Source organism: Belonocnema kinseyi, chromosome 6 (assembly GCF_010883055.1).
Source record: "Belonocnema kinseyi isolate 2016_QV_RU_SX_M_011 chromosome 6, B_treatae_v1, whole genome shotgun sequence".
NCBI classification, from domain to species: Eukaryota; Metazoa; Arthropoda; class Insecta; order Hymenoptera; family Cynipidae; genus Belonocnema; species Belonocnema kinseyi.
The window spans coordinates 107,785,079-107,805,303 of record NC_046662.1 but is presented as its reverse complement, the minus strand read 5'-3'; the positions used below and the strand labels follow the sequence as shown (position 1 = coordinate 107,805,303).

The 20,225-nt window shown below is 35.2% G+C and overlaps 1 protein-coding gene across 5 annotated transcripts in view; it reads right to left on the bottom strand.

The window, feature by feature from the left end:
- Positions 1 to 20,225, bottom strand: part of LOC117174633 (colorectal mutant cancer protein) — a 323,721-nt gene that overhangs the window by 18,458 nt on the left and 285,038 nt on the right. For 2 of the 5 annotated variants that reach the window (XM_033363907.1, XM_033363897.1), the window contains one exon: positions 12,489 to 12,551. The exons of the other annotated variants lie outside the window; for them this stretch is intronic. In XM_033363907.1, the coding sequence (XP_033219798.1) occupies positions 12,529 to 12,551 (23 nt within the window). In that variant the 3' untranslated portion in view covers positions 12,489 to 12,528. The remainder of the gene's footprint in view (positions 1 to 12,488; positions 12,552 to 20,225) is intronic. 5 annotated transcript variants of the gene reach the window in all.

The window sequence follows — 20,225 nt, the reverse complement described above, 5'->3', positions numbered from 1 at the left end:
ATGAGGACAACCGCAGGATTTCGCCGGGAACGGGTGCTAATCTGGAAAATTGCACCCGCTTCCAGCGAAATCGCGGTAATATTTCAGCCACAACCACGTCTCACGACCGTGAGATAGGTATATATAACGGGAAAAGGATTAAAGAACCACAGCAGGGTCCTATTAGGATCAGGAAGAATAAAATATGAACATTATTTTGCAATATCTGAATAAGCAGGACCAGACGAAGGTACACAAAAAAAAATGGTAATAGATATTTGATATAATAGTTTTTAACATACAATGTAGAAAATTTCGCATTGTGGTCTGTGCACAAATGTGGAGGGTAACGCAAAGACCGAGCGCGGAGCGCGAGGCAAATACATTATCGAGCGCGGAGCGCGAGATAAATATATTATCGAGTGCAAAGCGCGAGAACCAACGGTCGCGCGCCCCAGGCGCGCTGAATGCAGTGAGCTGCGCGCACAGCGCGCTTTGAGAATATCCCCGTGAAGCGGACGGAAATTCTAAAATGCAGTTTGTAAGATTTACACAATACAGAAAGAAAAGCGTTTGAAATAAATATTTGTTGACAAAGTACTTCTGTAAATAAAAACTAATTAACAATTTTTAAAATGGAACTATAATTCAAGACTTTGAAATTGAACTGAATTCTGAATATATTTTAACATTGTATAATTTACAGGTATTAACGTTATAAATATGTACTATTTCCATTTAACTTAGTAGGTAAAAAATTATAAACGTCTGATTGAAAACGTATCAACTATATTCAACACATATTACATTTCAAATAATATGAAAATATTGTTCCAGTCTAAAATATTTCCTTTTTAACACATTCAAACTAAAATTTTGTAATCAAAGAAAATAAAAATTTGCAGTAACTTAATACTTTTGACTGTTCATTTAGAATAAACAATTTGAAACAGAAAGCCTTAAATCCTTAAAATTTCACAGAGCTAAGCTTAAACTTTGAACGTTATAATGTTAATTTGAATTCTTCTATTTTAAAGACTTTCTATTTTTCAGTAAAACTGTAATTTTGATACACATAATAGTCGATCAATTATCTGAAACTAATTATAACAACAGTGTAGGGACTTTTTTCATTTTCATCCTTCTCAGAATTAAAGTGGGGTAATTCTAATGTCCCTTTCAAACTCAATAAAATTTTCTGATCTGCAATATCGACAGAATCGTTGCAAATATCGGAATCGGTTGTAATAGTTAGATCATCTGTTTCTATAAGAGGCAATTCACTGTCGAGTTCACTGTCATCCGCGAGTTCGCCTGCGTCGTGCTCAGTAGAATAATCAGTAGTGAAGTCCAAATTACTGATTTGAATAAAGTTTGCACTTTCGTTAGCGATTGCAACACCCAAAGAGCAAATGTGCCGATATGCATCATTCTTAGCCATGAGTATTACTCGCTGTACTTGTTCGAAGCTTGGAATCGAGCAATTTGTATCCAAGAGCGGAGTAGGAGATAAAAGATTTGTATCTTGATATTCATACGTTTTCAAATGTCTTGTGCGAGGAAAAAAAATGGTTTGCCCTTTTAAGCTAAAGTCCATGACAGATATATCGGCCAAAAACTGTAATCGTTTTGTACGATATGTGGCTTTCTAGAAGACTGCAATTAACTATGGTAGAGTACGCAGAGGTCATCGACCTTAAATTTCTGAAAAAACTCTCACATTGTTGGCTGCTGAATTGCCAAGGTAGAAACGTTGAACAAGATTAAGACCTGATGCAACGAAAAATTGCGATCAAAAGAGATTGAGCATTCAACTCAACACATAAATATGTGTTTGTTGTTATAAAATTGGATGTTACCGATAATTTATTTTCCATTATACATGCTCGCCAATATCTCGAGAAGAATACAGCATACCAAAGGTAATATATACCATCTGTCATTGAGAGAGCTACTGAAAGGTATGATTGCATACTGAAGTACATAACTTTCAAGTAAGCTGCGGTTCGTTCGCTTCCTGGTACATGTTCAAACAATAATCTTGCGATTTTTGGATCAAATATCTTTGGTACAGACTTAAAATTCATTTTATCTTTCGAGGAAAGATCGCTTGGAGTAAGCTGATGTTTATCTTTAGAAACAGTTTTTATAAGAGACTGAATATGTCCACATGACATTATAAAGTTCCCAATAGGCAAAACGATCGACGGTTTCAACAATCTTGTTTTTAATTTAGCTCCGATGTGAACAGTGTCTTGCGTAGTTAAAAAAGGGGTAAGGCATCAGCATGGAATTCATGAAGGTAAAAACCTTGTCCTACTTTTGCGAAATCGGGCCATAATATACCGATTTGGATTTTTATGCTCATGGCTTTAAGCAGCCGGGGATCTCCGTCGGATGAGATGCCAGCTACTGTTATGTCATACTTTTTTAATTCACAGACTGTATAATCGCATCTACTAAGCACGTGTTCATCTGTGAATATATTGACGGTGCCGTATAAACAGAGGCAAAACTAGCGCGCATCATTTTGTAGGGGTTGAGCTATTATGATATACAAAGAAGATGCTACCTTTTCGGTCTGAAAATATTTTTCAATTACACGAGCAGACGTTGCCGGGAAAGAAAATCGAATTGCCATTTCCTGCTTATTCAGTGGCAATACGAAACCGACAATGTGATTTGTATTTTGATCGTACTGAATTCAACCAGTTAATCTAGTTGCATCCTCGCTCTACCAAACTATAAGAGGAAGATTTCTTGTTTGTAAAAATTGTTTCAGGTCTTTACAACGCATGCTACCCTCGAATAGAGATTGCGAGTGGGACGATATAATTCGTCGAAGCGTGGTTATGGATGGTAGAAATAAGTTCTCCGCTAGAGTTTCATATATAATACGACCACCCGCAATGTATATGTAAGCTGCTATGAGTTTGAAAATTTCATCGTATCTAAATGCTTGTCTCTTAGAATCTATATTAGAATTATGACTTTCAACGAGCAGCGATAAAAAAGTCGATTTAGCCTTATTTGATACATGTACATACGTGCTTGAATGTAAATCTAGGTTGTCATTGGTAACTTTAAGTGGTGTTCTTATGTCTAAAGATCGGACTGTCACTTCAGCGGAACTCGTAGTGTCGTGTTCGCTAGTACGAGAGCAACCCCGACTCGTTATTTTCCCGACAAATCTTGCAAAGTAGAAAGGACGTTGATAGCTTTTGCCAAAGACGTTTCTGGCTCAATATCCATGGGTGTTCGCTCTTGGATATTTGCACTTGATGTCGTGGTATTCGACTCATCCATTTGATCCATTCGCGTTGTTCCGTAATGTTCATCGTCAGCTTGATGTCGTGAAGTTTTCTGTGATTCAGTCAACTGTACCGTTTCATTCGCAGAAGCCAGAGCATTGGCTGCGTACGAGGCTGCGTTGGTCTCAACTAAAGTTCCTTTTCGCATTATTATTTTTTTTTTTTTAGTTTGGAAGCAGAGATACAATGCCGTTTCAAGTAACGCGCGAAATTCGATAATTTCCACGGAACTTTGTCACCTATGCATTTGGACAGTGTAATTGTCGCTTGTTTAAGCTTTGCGGCTTGGCACACCGGACAGGTTATTTCAGCTAAATATTGCGTTCCATTAGTTGTCACTGTGATGCTGATACTTTTTTTAACAAATCTGCTACGTCCGTTTTCAAATTTTCTGATAAAACTTGAAGTTTTTCCGAAACAAGAGTGTGAAGGACTTCTTCTGCTGTTACCAAATCAATTTTTTCTGTGTGGCTCTTATTCTGGTTTTCCACGTTGTCCTCTACCGGATTCGAACAACTCCAATGTTGCTGATTTTCTTGTTTCACGTATTCAACGAGATATCTTATAAGAGCTTTCTCCCCAGCAACAAATTTAAATTTTTCCGGTTTCTGATGGTAGTAGGCATAGTAATTTTTCATAATTGGATATTCTTCTTCAATAAAGTCTTTCATGTCGTTTCTTACAAATTTTTCAAGTTCATCGAGTAGTTCGTCATTGATCGTAACAAACGTTGCTGGTGCGTCCAAGTAGTTAAATTTAAGGCTGTTCTTGATGTGCGTTGGAACGTAGCTCCCACGTGCATTTTGTAATTTATTCCAGAAGTGAGAACGATAAAATTCAGCATCGTTTTCACTCGAAGGTCTACCCGGTAAAAGGTGCATTAAAAAGTATTGAAAAATTTCATTCATTCAGTGGTAACGTGAGAACTATTGAATACTTCTGGATCCCGTTTTTGTCCTCCTGTTTTGAATATTCACGACAGTTGAAGTTAGCTCTCAAATTGAATCCCTTTCTGTACCTAGCACTGACAATATTTTGCTGAATACCACAACGCAACCAAGAATTAGACAAATTTTAATCCCTTTTAATTTAGCAAATTTTGCTACATTTATTTACTGTTTTTCGAATAATAATCAGGCAAAAAGCTTTTTAAAACATAGCGTCGGTTATTTTACGATGTCAGGATCGATTTCCACACAGAAGGTTCTGATAAAAAATATTTTTTCAATTTTTTATCATGATTTTATATTTTTTCAATTGATGATATTTGAACAAAGCGAACATTTGACGATAAAGAAATGTATTCTTACACACAATCCTACTAGATTTGGCAAATTTCATGCTTTTAGAATACGTTCTAATGCTTCAAACGAAAATTGTGTTTTTAATGTGTTCGAGGTTACGTCTGACAGTTCTGATCGGCTTTAAAAGGGATTGAAATCTTATAATTTTCGCCCCCTAATGAGAATTAAAAAACTAAGGACAGAAACGGCATTCTTAGGGATTCAAATTTTGTAATACATTTTCATGCAAGGCTTCTTACCGGGTATCTTTGTTTTTTTTTCTTCCTCAAAATGGGACATGATGAAGTTGCCAAATCCGCTCTGCAAGATAAAAAAATCCATAGAAAGTTTTCTATGAACAAGAGAAATAAATGACATAATGAAAAACATGGTATCTGATAAAAATTTGAAATTTATAGTCATCTTTCTTAAAAAATATGAGCAAGCTCCTAGTCGAACAAGTCCTGCTGGTTTTACCACTTCGATTACCGTGACAATTCACCAGTTTGATTTTCAAACTGGTTTTTCAGAAGGATTTTTTTTTAAACAGCGAAAAAAGACCAGCTGGTTTTTCTTTATGGTTTTCCAAAGATATCCTTAAATTTCCCTATATCCCAACTCAAATAGCCCATCTAGTTAGCCACTTAGGAATTAAACCAGTTAACGAAAAAAAAAATTTCTACCAAATTGTAGAAGTTTCAAGACAGAAAGTAAAATTTTTTACAAGAAAGTTAATTTGACTGCAAATGTTAATATTCGTTTTTTTTTTTTGGATTTTTAAAATGCTATAAGTCTCAATTTTTATTTTATCGCAAAATATCATGAGAGTAAATTATTTGAATTTGCAAGTACCAAAAATATATGATCATACAATCCTTAAATTTTCAAAGAAATGCTCTAAAAAATTTGCAAAATTCTCTAAATTTTTCAATTTTCATCCAAAATGGCTGGCTAGCGTACTTGACATTTGGCTTAGGACCCTAAGAGAGTATACTAAAGGCCAATCCAATCTGACAATTCTTTTATAAGTAATCATGTTCACAGATAAATAGACAGATAGACACATTCGTAAAAACCTGTTTTTGTGGTTCAGGGTGTCTCGGAACCTGAACATTGGAGAAAAGGCGGGGGGTCGAATTTTACACAAATCTAAAACGTTCTCTGGGTGAGATTCTAAAAAGACGAATTTTCAAGCAAAAAATTGCATCTTTAATTAAAAATAAATAAATGTCCAATCAAATAGTTGAGTTTTCAACTAAAAAAGATCAATTTTCAACAAAAAAAGGAGCAGGAAAAATGTAATAATTGATATATCAACCAAACAGTTGCACTCATACAAAAGACATACTGAATTTCTACTAAAAAAAAGGTATTTTCAGGCACAAACGATTTTTCAATAAATAAAAAGAACATATGAACGAAATTTTTGAACTCGAGGTTGAACTTCCAACAAGAGAATTGAAACTTCAAACAAATAATACAATTTTCAATCAAGAAGGTTAGGTTTCTAGGAAAGAAATAATAATTTTCAACAAATTGCATGAATTTTAATCCAAACTGTTAAATTTTCAGGCAAAAAAGATCAATTTTCAACAAACTTGTTGAATTTTGAATAAAATGATTTAATAATCAACTAAATAATGAAATATTTAATTTAAAAGATTATTTTTGTATCAACAAAACAAATTTTCAACAAAATGTATAAATCTTCAACTAATAAATGAAATTTTCTACAAAAACAATGATTTTTCAGCAAAATTGATGTATTTTTCTCAAAATAATTAAATTTTTAAACCAAAAAGATGTCTTTTCAACCAAGAAGATTAATTTCACACCAACAAGAGAATTAATCAACAAAATAGTTGAATTTTCATCCAAAAAAGGCATATTTTAAACCAAAAAAGGAATAGTTAAATTTTCAGTTCAAAAATGAGTTCTCTGAGCAAAAAAAAAACCATCTTGGAACCAGAGATTAATCTTAGACGAAAAAAAGGGATTTTTACAAAGTTGTTCAATTTTAGCAAGATGGTTAAATTTTCAACTAATAAAGATTAAATTTTAAAAAAATGTAACAATTGATACTTGAATCAAAAAATAGTTTAATTTTAATTAAAAGACGTTTGAATTCATACAAAAAAGGTGAATTTTCAACGAAACAGTTGAGTTTTCATTGAAGAGTTAATTTTCTTTGAAAAGTTTTTTTTGAACAAAAAAAGTTCTTTTCAACAATGCAGTTAAATTTTCAACCAAAAGAGGTCAACTTTCAAATAAGGAAATACACATTTTGCAGAGTAGTTCCACACCAATAACAAAGTTTCTTCTGATTATGGAGCTGTCATAAAGGTTGGTACAATTTTATGGCGGATTTTCGATCCCCACCCCCCCATTGTCACATTGTGTCACATAACCTGTGATAGCTTCTGCCATAGACTGTCACAATTCGGCTAACCCCCTCCCACCTCAAACTGCGACATATTTTATGGAAGCTCCCTTACATTAATATGTTAAATTGTTTATACGTACCTTTTCAGATGAAACTTGAACCAGTCCTTGTTCTAGGCTACACTAGCATATCAGCTGAGAAGCCATACAACGTTACAGGCTCCTCGTATATGTAGCCTGCGTTCGACACTGCGCACTTAACGTGTTTTAACGCGTGGATCCCATGCTAACTCAAGCTGCTTCACTCGAGTGTGCACGGAATCGTAGCGATTCCAAGTGATTCTTGGATATTCCGACTGATTCCCGGTGTTTCTTCTGAATCTTACTGATGAACGCATGTTTCAAACTTTCAGAATCGATCTCTAAGATTCCACCGAATCAAGCTGATTTCCACATATTTCTGAAAAATCTTTTGACGAGCCATTGATTCTGAATCGATTCTTAGTGAGGAGAATCACCGATTCCTACAGTGAACAGCCCCTCGGTCGTCTGCCCAGCCATTTTTTCAAATTCGGAAACAGGAGAAAGTCACTTGGGGCCAAATCTAGCAAACACGGCGGATGTAGCAACAATTCGATTTATAATTCCATAATTTTGGCCATCGAAACAGCACAGGCGTACACACGCGCTAATTCTCCTCTACGAGAAAACGCGGCACCCATCTTGCCGAAATTTGTTTCACAGACAATTTTTCATGCTAAATTGAAGCGACTGTACCTTGCGATATGCCTGTGGCCTCAACTATTTCGCGCACTTTAATCCGTCGATCACATAAAATCATATCTTGTATTTAGTTAATCATTTCGGGAGTAGTCACTTCCACTGGGCGTCCCGAACGATTTTTATCTTTTGTGTATGAACGGTCACGTTTAAACTCATTCATCCAATTGTAAACAGTACTTGCACAGTAAACAGAACTTGCACAGCTCGAAACTCACTTTTCTCCATTGTTAGGAATAAAAAAAAAGCTGTTCACTTGAATCGACAATAGAAATGGAGCTGTGTAGTTGACAGTGCTGCTTACTAAAAAAAATCTTTATCGACAAAGCCCTGTTTGCTTTATATTGAATGGGCCGCGAAAAAGGAATGACCATATGTGAGGCACGCCGAAGAAAGGGGGCTTACTCTGAAAAGTGAGATTTTTCAGGTCGAGCGGTCGAAGTCGACCCGATAGACGCGAAAGAGGGAAGACTCACGAAATCTGCTCTCTCCACTTACAACTTCATTCTGACGGAAAGAGATAGCTCGTAGACGCGGCTCACGGACAGGGTATTGGGTACGGACATGACCTTGATATTAACCGGATATGACAGGCAGTGCCCGCGGCGGCCAAAGCCTGAAATTCCCAATGGATAGAAATATGGCATTTACACAAGTTTACACATGTGCATTGTTTTTAAATATAATAAACAAATAGATGATTGCCCTGAAAACGTATGTAACATTTTTCAAAACGAAACTAAATAATAGAGGAAACTTTCTTGCAAAAAGATTGAGTGAAAAATTGTCTTTTCCTTCCAGCTAAACCCGTTCTAGTTTCGTTGTTGATTATGAACATAACTATAAAAATTGCCGGTAGAATGTCAAAAAGCGGATTGATTTTATTTTAATTATAACATGATTTTAAGCTATAAGTCATTCTATCGATTTTCATCCTGAAACATTGAATAAAGGAACAAGTTTAGCAGTAATTCACGCGGTAAGTGTGCAGAAGTGAAAGTAAAGGGAATAAACCAAATTCAGTGCAGCATTATCAGACTAGCGTCTGTTAGTTCTCCCTAATACAACGTTAAGTTACAGGTGTTTATTAAATAACAAATATCACCATTGGTTAATTAATGTTTATTTGCTTAAACAAATTTCATTTATTCAAATACTTTTTTTCTAAAATTATTTTTTTTTTCAAAAATATTACTGTTATCGTTAAGTGACATACATTTTGTTTTCAATTATTCACCAATCGTTACAGTATAAATTATGACTTATTTTCAACAACCTTAAATTTGTTGAAACAATATTTTGTCATAAAATATACTTCATGACACTCAAATTCAAATAAAATATACTCTATAAATATTATGGAATAATTAAACTTTCTGACCTCAAAATCTCACAACTAGCATTGCGTTCACAAAAATAATAAATCGTATAAATATAATATTACTTATTTCATTAACACAATTTTTCCAGATTTCTTAGTATTTCTTTTTCAAAAAAAAGGGTGTTGAACTACTTTATGTGATATTTGTAATCCGATAGGAGAGGTGTCATTGGCAAAAGAAATTCAAAACGCAACTCCGACCAAACCGTTTAATAAACTCGAGCAAAAGTTTTTTTCCCTAACTCGAGATTTTATCACCTTTCCTAAAGGCACTCCCATTATCTGACAATGAAACTCTTATTTTCAGTATAAATTTATTTATTTTCAATCGCATGTAAACAAGTGGAATTCATCCCTACGAAATTGCATCTTTTAGGTAACAGATGGCGCCAGGCCGTTTCCGTGGCCGTATCCAATAGGTGAAACGCGTAGATGTAGGGGTGAATAGTGGGAGGTGTTTCATGGAATTTTTTTAGAATGCCCCCTTTCTTCGGCGCACGTCACATAATGTAATTTCGTGTTTTTTTCCATAATTGCAATATGCAAGTTTGTTAGAAACAAGGGAAAGTATTAGATTTAGGTTGTCTTAAAGAAATAGAACCTCTTTAACTTAAGTTGCTTTGCTGACAAACGTTTTGAGAAAAGCTAGAAGTCGATATTATCGTCAGAAATAGACACTTTGACCATGCTAAAAAATATCCGCTACAAATTCTGTAAAAAGGAGACAACATACTTCACAACCACAATTTAATTTTTTAAATCGGTCGCAAAAAATGGAAATTGAAAGCTGTATAACAGGAAACTGTTTGTAGCAGCCTTATCCGACTACTAAGAAAAATAGTTGTCGCTTACGAGTTACACTTGACGGATGAAAATCATTCGTTCGCCGATAGATAGCGCTACAATTGTCCTGTTCCACAAAAGCATTGAATCACTGTGAAATTAATAATTATTTTAAAATAAGAATATACCCAAATAGCCCAGTTCACAAAATTAATACTGATCATTATTTGACGTGCAATTGAAAATTTAAAAAATTAAATTTATTAAACCCGTGTGGAAAAAGCCCCGCTGAGACCTCTTAGGATGAGGGCCCCCGGCGGGGGCATGCCTGGAGGTTCCACGCGTGTAAAATCTACAAAGGCCCCCGTCGAGTGCCCAGCTCGGTTGCCCTCACGGATCAACGATTAAAATTTCAAAGTACAAAGGACGTATATTTTTTCAACACCACAAATTTGAAGGTTTCATGAGTTCAGATTTACAAACAATGCATTTCTGTCAAAAACTGGATTACACTTTTTTGAAATTCGAAAGCGCACAATATGGATGTTCCATAGGGGCCCCCACAGGGGGCCTAGCTCGTTTGCCCTCACGGATCAACGATTAAAATTTCTAAGCCGGAAGAGTAAATATTTTATATCCTACAAAATGGACACAAAAAATACGTTTAAAAATATGGTTTATGCGTTCTAAAATTTCAAAACACTATAAATACATCTGTCCCGAAAACAACTTTTTCCTGCTTTTTTAAGAAAAACATTCAAAGTTCATCTTTATGAAAAATGTTAGATGTGAATAAAACATTAAATTTTCCGTCATTGTAAAAAGCTGTAAAGTAGTCTACAAAGTGAAAAAACGAAATATTACGCGAAGAAAAATGGTAATCGAAAAAGAGAGCTTAAAATTTGCTACCTTAACTTTTCTGAACTGTAGCTTATGAGGATGGCTTTTTCATCGAGTTTCAACTTGTCGGTTTAGCGCAGTAGTTAGCACTCCCGACTGTTAGGCGATATATTTAGGTATAGATATGTAGGTTCGATACCTTGTAGAGTTAGAAATTTATTTGTAATATAATGTTTAAAAATGTAATATATGTATTTCCTCTTAACAGGACTATTAATATTTGCAGTCAAAATACTCGCAATCAATTAATATTTATTTTGTAAAAACCTTTTTTGTCATATTGTTAGAATATAGCAGTATGGTACTAGTTAGCACTGACGCTGTACTGCGCCCATGGTGAATTTCCTATTGGGGTAGTACTGTGTCAGTACAGGTGCCAGCACTGGCAAAGCAAAAAAAAACCAAGAGGGCTTTCATGGAGGCTACCATGAGGGATCCATGAAGGAAGCCCATTTTGGGCCCCTATGGATTAGCATGTTATTTCCATCAGGGACCACGCCTGGATTGGCCTAATGGATTCCACAAGGCATGAGGGCAATCCATGCGGACCCTGACGGGGGCCCCCTCCATTTTTCCACACGGGAATTAAAAAAAAATATTTAGAAAAAATGTGCTAAAAGTTCTATATAGTGCCGTATTTGACGTAATACAGCGATATATAGCAGTTTTAAAACATATTTTTAAAAAATAATTTTGTTTCGAATTTAATATATTTAACAGTTTTTAAATATCAATTGCACATCAAAGAATAATCAGTATTAATTTTCTGATCTAAACTAATCGAAAATATTGTTATTTTTTATTAATTGGTAATTTCTCTATATAACTCAATGATTTTATTTTAAAATATTATAAGGCTAGATGCAGCAACGGTTTTTCTGCTGCAAAGAGCTTCTAACCTCTCGTCGTACTGCGATCCTTTGTACTGAATTTCTTAAATCGCCAGTAAAACAGATGCGTTCAAACAGCTTGTCAAAATTAATACATTAATCAAACAAAGATAATAAATTGATGGTTAGAATACTTCGGTGTATTAATTCCTGCTACGTATATTTTTCAATCCTAAAATATCTTATTTTTTCGCATAATTAAGGTATAACTGAAGTAATATTTGCGCTTCTCTGTAGTGTTAAATTAACAACTTATATTTAATTCCATGGAAATGTTTAAATGCTATAATATTTTTTCTCATAATTTGATTAATTAAAAAGTCACAGTAACTTGGCTGTGATTTGCATAGATATTAAACGTTTTAATAAAAATTTACAAAGCTTAAAAAATAAAAATAAATTTTGCTATCGCAAACGTTTAACAAAATGAAAGTGAATAATTACACAATCGCAAAGTTAATATCATGTATGAACAATAATTCTATACATGCCAAGTAGCAAGATCGCGAGAAATTACAAGATTGAACGGACAATCCCTTCCTCCTTTGATTCTTTTCTTATTAATCAATTATATGCGCGCGCGTGTGCGTGTAAGCGTGCTGAGAGAAGGAAGAATTAAAAGAATTGAAAAGGAGGAAAGAACGGAGAAAAAGAGAAGAAAGAAAAGAACAAGAGAGAAGCAAAAAGAAAAAGAGAGCATGCGTAATGACGTGCATTCGCACATGTGTGTAAGCTTTTGTCTTGCGTGCCCCTTTATGCGCCTAAACCTTTCAATGAAATTGCAACTCATCGAACTCACAATTTCCTTCTATATGGTTTTATCGATGCCCAAGTCCTCATTAAGCTGCAGGTCTAGCACACACTGAAAAAACAATATCGCATGAATTACAATATATATCGTAATTCCTGCGCTATATATCGTAATTATCACATTATAATAGCGGACAGTCGTGATATCGTACATTGCAAGTTTTTACATTATATACCGCATAATTGTGCAATCTATAGCGTAAGAATTTAAGTTTATTACGCTATCGCATTGTATTCCTTCTTTTGCGATCTCGGGGGGGTTCGAGTAGTCAGCAAGCGATCACAGAAAAAATTAAAGATAAAGTTTACATCGATTCCAGGTGAAAGATTCACTGAAACAAAAATTAACCTTGTCGGATAAACTTTACATGAATCGAAAATAATTTCCGATTTTTAACCTGCCCTGGATAATCTTGCATCTTGTAATCGCTCCATTTTTATTCGAGGAGTAGCGACAATTACGACGTCAGCGCTATCCAGCGTCGTTTAACTTCATTGAATTTGAGAGAAATGGGGATTCCCATCTGTCAGTTACATGTTGCGCTTTTGATAATGGTATCAAATAAGTTCCAATTCGTCTACAATTATGTGATTTATTTTGGAGAAAATATATATAACTAAGAACAAATGTTTTTGTGTTTTCTGTTGTTGATTCTATATGTTTTACCGAAATCTACTCACCTCAGCGCGATGCAGTCGACGATTTCAAAATTATTTTCCTAACATCAGTGAAACTTTCGCCGAAATATGTTGAATCATTAACCGCTGCAGGTCTTACATGCAGCAAATTTGTACTTTTCTCTGTGATTGCTTTAAATCTAGTGTCCTGATTTATAGTTCGAACTGTCATACTCTGCCTTTTTCTCATTGCTGCTAAGGAAGCCGTAGTAGACGACAGAAACAAAATTTAACTTCATTTTTTTCTGTGATATTAGTGCATTATAATATCGTACAAAGCTCCGGGACCTGATTGTACGTTATAGTAATGCGCTTTCTTACAATATAGAGGTTTTGCGATATCACTGTGCGATATATTTTTCTCCGTGCAGCATTGAACACAAGTCCAAGCCCACATTCACCAATTTGCACACCCGGCAGTGGAGTAGGCTTAGGGTACCTTTTCACGGAGCCTTGTTTTGAATTAATCGTGCAATTAATATTTTTCATACAATTCATTTCTAGCTGCTTTGTTGGTTTATGGCAAATTTGATTGGTTGAGAACCTAGATACGAACTCTATGTGTCAAATTAATTCATCAGTTTAATCAAATTCGACCTCTGTGAAAAAGTACCCTCAGATCAACTTTGGCACACCAACTGTCTTAAGTTATCATTTTTTCCACGAGCGTCTCGTGCAAGTAATCACATGGCTGCCTACGCAAACGCATTTCATAATCTGGAACCGTGAAAAAGTAAATAACGGTGTCATAAGTATGATACGTGTGCCCTACCGATAGAAATCTCAGAGTATATGCTAAAGTTTCACAAGGCTCTGAGAAGCTCTGAGAAATTCTCCGCAGGCACTCAGGTAGATATATTTAAAGGTCCAGGTAGCTCGTTTAAATATTTTGAAGGCTTTAAAATGTCCTTTCCGACATTGAAATAGAAATACGATCATAAATGACAAGCAGAAAAGCTAAAATTGAAATAAGAATTAGATCATAAATAACAAGCAGACAGGCCATATCAATATAGTAGCCGACACTCAAGGGCCCTTTGTTAAGATTTCGGATTAAAATTTAGAAGTACATTTTTTTTAATTTCATAGTTCACAGCCCAAAACATAATAATTCGGAATCTACGGAATCTACGGGTTAATAATTTGAAGAGAAATGTAAAAAGGGAGAATCAAGTTAGCGACGGCCAACTACTGTAAATAACTCTGTCCGACCTGTGCGTGACGAATACAAAAAGAACATTATATTACCGTCGCATCACCCTTAAAAGGACCTTGGAAAGGACCCAAATCTCTCTGACTATCTCAGAGACTAAATCATTCAAATGGGCCAGGCTATTTCGCTTGAGATTACTCTGAGATTTATAACGGTAGGGTGGAAACATGTTTTCAAGTAGGTTCACATTGCAAAGTCATTCAAAAAATCACCATCAAGACGGGAATGAACATTCGTACACCAATAGCTCTCAGAACACTACAAGATTACTGTGCCCTGATGATACATGTGGACATTTTTCAGTGATTATAAAATATTACGCTATCACTTACTTGAGACACATTCTATGTATGTTGAAATGCAGGAAATAAAATTTTCTTGTAAAGGTAAGCCTGAGACCATATTATATCATGAATATAATTATACATTTTATATATTATTTTTTTAATTCTGCCATGTGCGCACATGATTATAGCATACAATTTCTCTAATTAATATCGTTGAGAACGATCCAATGATGTTGGCTAAATCTTTAAAATAGGAATTTTGAGCATAATGTATTTTTACTATTACAATCGAGTCGCGGTACTGCGAACATTTAGTGCATGTTCGCCCTCAATAGTGAGAACACATGAGGGGACGTCACTCCTGCGACTATTTACTATGTTCAAATCTGTGTAGATTATACGTGCATCGGTGAGCACACATGTCAACTGTTTACCTTCTGAAAGTTTGTAGTGACGATTTGAATCGTTATTATTAAAATTATTACAATGAATGGAGCGAAAGAAACATGGAAAGACATCACAAATATAAAATCTTCCACCGTGAGTATCGAATGTATTTGATTATGAATTAAAATTAAATTTACAGTAAATTGTACATTTGCAGATATCATCAAATGCAGAAATGAGTAGTGGGCGATAAGGGATTATAGCGTCGTTCTCACTATCGGGGGAAAAACGTACTTAATAGCGGGAGTTCGCAGTACCGCGACTCGAGTGTATTATTATTGAATCACATTTTTAAATCGTTAAAACAAAGGCATTTTATAGTTTAAATTAAAATTTTAGCCGAAGCATGAGAAAGTACAAAAGCTTATGGAGCTTAGTAACCAGAGTTGGGGGGGGGGGGGGGGGGGGGGGGGGGGGGGGGGGGGGGGGGTGCCGGAATTCTAATGAAAAAATTTCTAAAAAAATTCAAAGTATTTTGAATTTGTGTAATACCGTTGACATTTCAGATTCTGATTCACTTATCATCAATAAACATTTGGATTAAGTTCTCGGTATTTTGAATAAATGTGAGGTTATAAAACTTCATACGAGAGAAACCGTGAAAGCTAATCAAAAAGTTGATAAGCAATTGCGCCTTCATTCTAAAAAGAAACAACGGAAACATGTAAGTATATTTTTGAAGTCATCAGTCAGTGAAGCCAGTGTAATTCTAGACGGCCTTATTGACGGCGGACAAATGGTCAATATTCACATCGAATTCGATCACACTTACATGTGTGTAGATAGGTAACGCAGGTTCTGGCGCACTTTTTTGTACGAATAGCAAACTTGCGGCTAGAGTGCAGAAGACTGTAAGATTGGTTTCGCTCCTTATTCTGACTAACGAATCACAGTTTTGAATGATCCACACTATCGATATTGGAAATCAATACTTAAAAATCATGGGAATGGATATTTTTAGCCCCAAAAATATGGAATAGGAAATGTTATGATATACGATATCGCAATATGAGACTAGTTAATACCTGCTATTCACGGAATTGAAGTTTTTCACCCCAAAATAATATAATTTATGTATTTAATGTGTATCGCAATAATGCGTCATTGAAAATTTCCAAGATCTGCAACCACTCTCGTGATATTATAACAATTCTCGGTAAACAAAATTCCATTCTGATGACCTCATCGTCGATTCCTGGAATCCTTATCTATGTGAACTAAATTAATTAAACGTTCTGCTTTGATATTTGCCGACAAGGGCGTCATATTTCATATAATGTTAAACAATTTCTGGGGTAAACAAAATTCCATTCTGATGACGTCACCATAGTTCCAGGAATCCTTATCTACAGTGTTGCCGTGTTTCACGAATCTTGAAATAATGAAAAAAAAATCAAATTACATAGAATTCTGAGAATTGTTTTCTTTCAAAATAGTATCATGTTACATGTATTACTGAGAAAATTAGGCATTATAATCTGCTTTTTCATGCAGGTTCGAACACGTATGTCGGTAAACAAAATTCCATTCTGATGACGTCATTGTCGATTCCTGGAATCCTTATCTATGTGAACTAAATTAATTAAACGTTATCCTTCGATATTTGCCCACAGGGGTGTCATATTTCATATAATGTTAAACAATTTCTGCAATAAACAAAATTCAATTCTGATGACGTCATCGTCGATTCCTGGAATCCTTATCTATGTGAACTAAATTAATTAAACTTTCTCCTTTGATATTTGCCGACAGGAGCGTCATATTTCATATAATGTTAAACAATTTCTGGGGTAAGGGATCGTCCACAAATTACGTAAGACGTTTTTCTTTTGTTTATATCGTTGTGTCCCTCTCAACTTCACAGCAATTTTATGCTCGTCTTTGTTCAAACAAAAGAAAAACGTCTTACGTAATTTGTGGACGGTCCTTAAACAAAATTCCATTCTGATGACGTCATCATAGTTCCAGGAAACCTTAGCTTTGTGAAGTAAATTGAATAAACGTTTCAAGACGCATTATTTTTTTCACTCTTATGTTAATTATTGCATCATATGGTGAAATACTACGCAAAAGTCTCCAGAAATTTGGTGGAGGGAGGGGTTAGGTGTCTATAAGAGGAGGTTGGTTCTTCTCTTTCTTCAGTTTGGTGTCAGATGCCAGATTGTAAAGAAGAAAAGCAACAAGAGCTAAAAAGTCGTTTCAACGTATTCCTAAAGAAAATTCAGGAGCTAAAGCAAGTCATTCAAGTTGCGAACCGATATACAAACTCAAACAAGGAAATTTAAAAGTGTGAATCTTGAAGATAACAGGCAGTGAAGGAGAAGAAAAAAATGGATTTGCTACAATTAAACAAAACCGCTCTCAGTGAATATTTTCTTCCAACAAAGAAGCTGAAAGACCTAGAAGTTCCCAAGGAAAACGAAATAACGGACATTAAGGAGGCTAAAACAAAATATGGTACGAGAACGCTTGTAATCATAGAAAACAAATTCACCGTTTTTCTACCTCAAAGAATGGCAAAACGGTTTGAAGAGGATAAAAAGATGTTTATGTAAATAAAGAAAGTCTGTGAAGATCAGCATCTTGAAATGATGTATTTGGGTGGACGCTTCAACTCCATTGAGTTTGTGGAGAAAAATGTATAAGTGTGTGTGCAGTTTTTTAATTATCGTTCAGTCTGTGAGAATCTTCAGTGAGATATTCATCATGCCGTATACTCCACGAAATCAAATGTTACATGCGATCACATACTACCTGAATTCATCATTCACAAAACAAATTATTGCCGGTATTGTAATTTAAAAAAGACGGAAAGCTCGCCTCAGCAGGGAAACTCCAGGCCAGTCATCCTCGTGCAAGTATAACCCTGAATCGTCAAGAGTGGAAATTGTTCAAAAGTTACTTCAACCTCATGACAATGCATCGACTCTGGAAATTTCCATATACGAGGTGTGTTCAAAAAGTAAGGTGACTTTTCAATTTTCGCGGGCTACGTACATTAAAGTTTTAAATTTTTTGTTTTGTTGTGTGCAGAGGCGTAAATGGTTAGAAGGGTTTGGTGTGCTCGGCGATTTTCTTCTTTCGAAAAAAATGGAGCAAAGAGTATGCATTAAATTTTGTGTGAAAAATGGAATCCAGTGATCTAAAACTCTTGAAATGTTGACAGTTGCATACGGTGAGTCTACTATGAGTAAGAAAATTGTGTATATGTGGTACAAGCTCTTCCAAGATGGCCGAGAGGATGTCGAAGACGAACCTCGCCCTGGACGTCCCAGCACGTCAGCAACAGATGAAAACGTTCAAGCAGTGGAAGAAATGGTGTTGAAAAATCGCCGAATTACCATAAGAGAAGTTGCTGAAGATGTTGGCATAACGGTTGGCTCATGCCATGCTATCTTTTCGGACGTTTTGGGCATGAGACGTGTGTCAGCGAAATTTGTTCCAAAACTACTTAATTTTGATCAAAAGATCCGACCAAAAACAGCACCACAGTCATGCTTCAGCCTGCATATTCACCGGATTTGGCCCCCAGTAACTTTTTTCTTTTCCCAAAGCTGAAGGGACCCATGAAAGGACATCGATTTTTAACGATTGAGGAGATAAAAGCTGCATCGCTGAAAGAACTCAAGGCTATACCACAAAATGATTATCAGAAGTGCTTCGATGATTGGAAAAAGCGTTGGCACAAGTGTATTATATCTGAGGGGGATCACTTTGAAGGGGGCAACATAAATATTGAGGAATAAATGAATATTTTTTGAGAAAACCATGAAGTCACCTTATTCTTTGCACACACCTCGTACACATGACTATATCTTTTGTAAATTATATAGTGGCTTTGGAGGAAGGCAGCCCTTGTATCGATCGATCGGTATCTTCTAGATCTGAAAGTTATGCCGTTTCAACATACAAAAGATGTAATTATTGAGAACATCACTGAAAGTGTATGGCGTAAAGTGAAATCGCCATCTGTGAAAAGCGTAAAATCTTATATTGGACAAAAATAATCAAGTTTATTCAGAAAAAAACTTGAAATTAATACAAAAGATACTTAGCTAGACTTATCTATCCAACTATTGTGTGAGTCATCGAAACCTAACCAATTTACAAATAGCTTATTTCCTCGCTTTTTCAGTCCTTTTTCAACCAGATAAATGTCTGGATTCTAACTTTACCTAGTTCTTGTTCATAAAAACTACCTGCAATAGCTTTACCTTGATAATCTTTAAGCATATACGTCACTGGTTCAGTATTCTTGACATGGTTTACTTTAAATATTTCAGTTGTCCAATTAGCTGTGTAGCCTTTCTTAAAAACATGCTTAAATTTACTTATACGCACTTTATCTCCAACTTTAAATTTCGTTTTTTCAACTGCATGTTTTACACTGTAATTTTGTATACATTAAACAACCATTTTTTCTCATTTTCTTTAATAACATCTTTTGGTTTCATTCTAATAGTAAGATGCCTAGTATCGGTGTAAGATGAAACCAAATCTTTCTAAAAGCTATCCACTTGTAATACCCCTGTAAGCTAAATTGCATCCACATTTTATTCTTTAAAGTACGATTAAATCGCTCGTAAATGGATGCTTTTAAATTGCTAAATGTCAAGTACAAATTTATCTTATATTGCTTCATAAGATTTTCAAATTGCGAATTGTAAAATTCTGTTCCTCTATCAACAAGAAAAATTTTCGGTATGCGTCCCTCATCAAGTACAGATTCCATGGCTGCGGCTACATCTTCACCCTTCTTGGATTTGACGGGGACAGCCCAACCAAATTTTAAAAATATGTCAATTACACTTAAGATGTACTTGTATCCTTTGTTCACTCTCTCGTATGGTTGCATTTCAACAAGATCAGCTTGCCAGGTCTCATCAATGCCACGAATATCGAGATGTCGACGTTGGTAATTTCGTCTAGCTGGCTTGTGCAGGTCCTTCACCAACTGCAGCTTCTCATCGTCCATTTTTAAGTGCATTCAGCCTGGTGTCTACTAGGCAGTCTGATAAGTACCTGAAAATTCTAAGAGATGGCATTAGTATTCACTAATGTGAACCATTTTCGTCGAGCTTGATCCTTAAAATGACGCCTG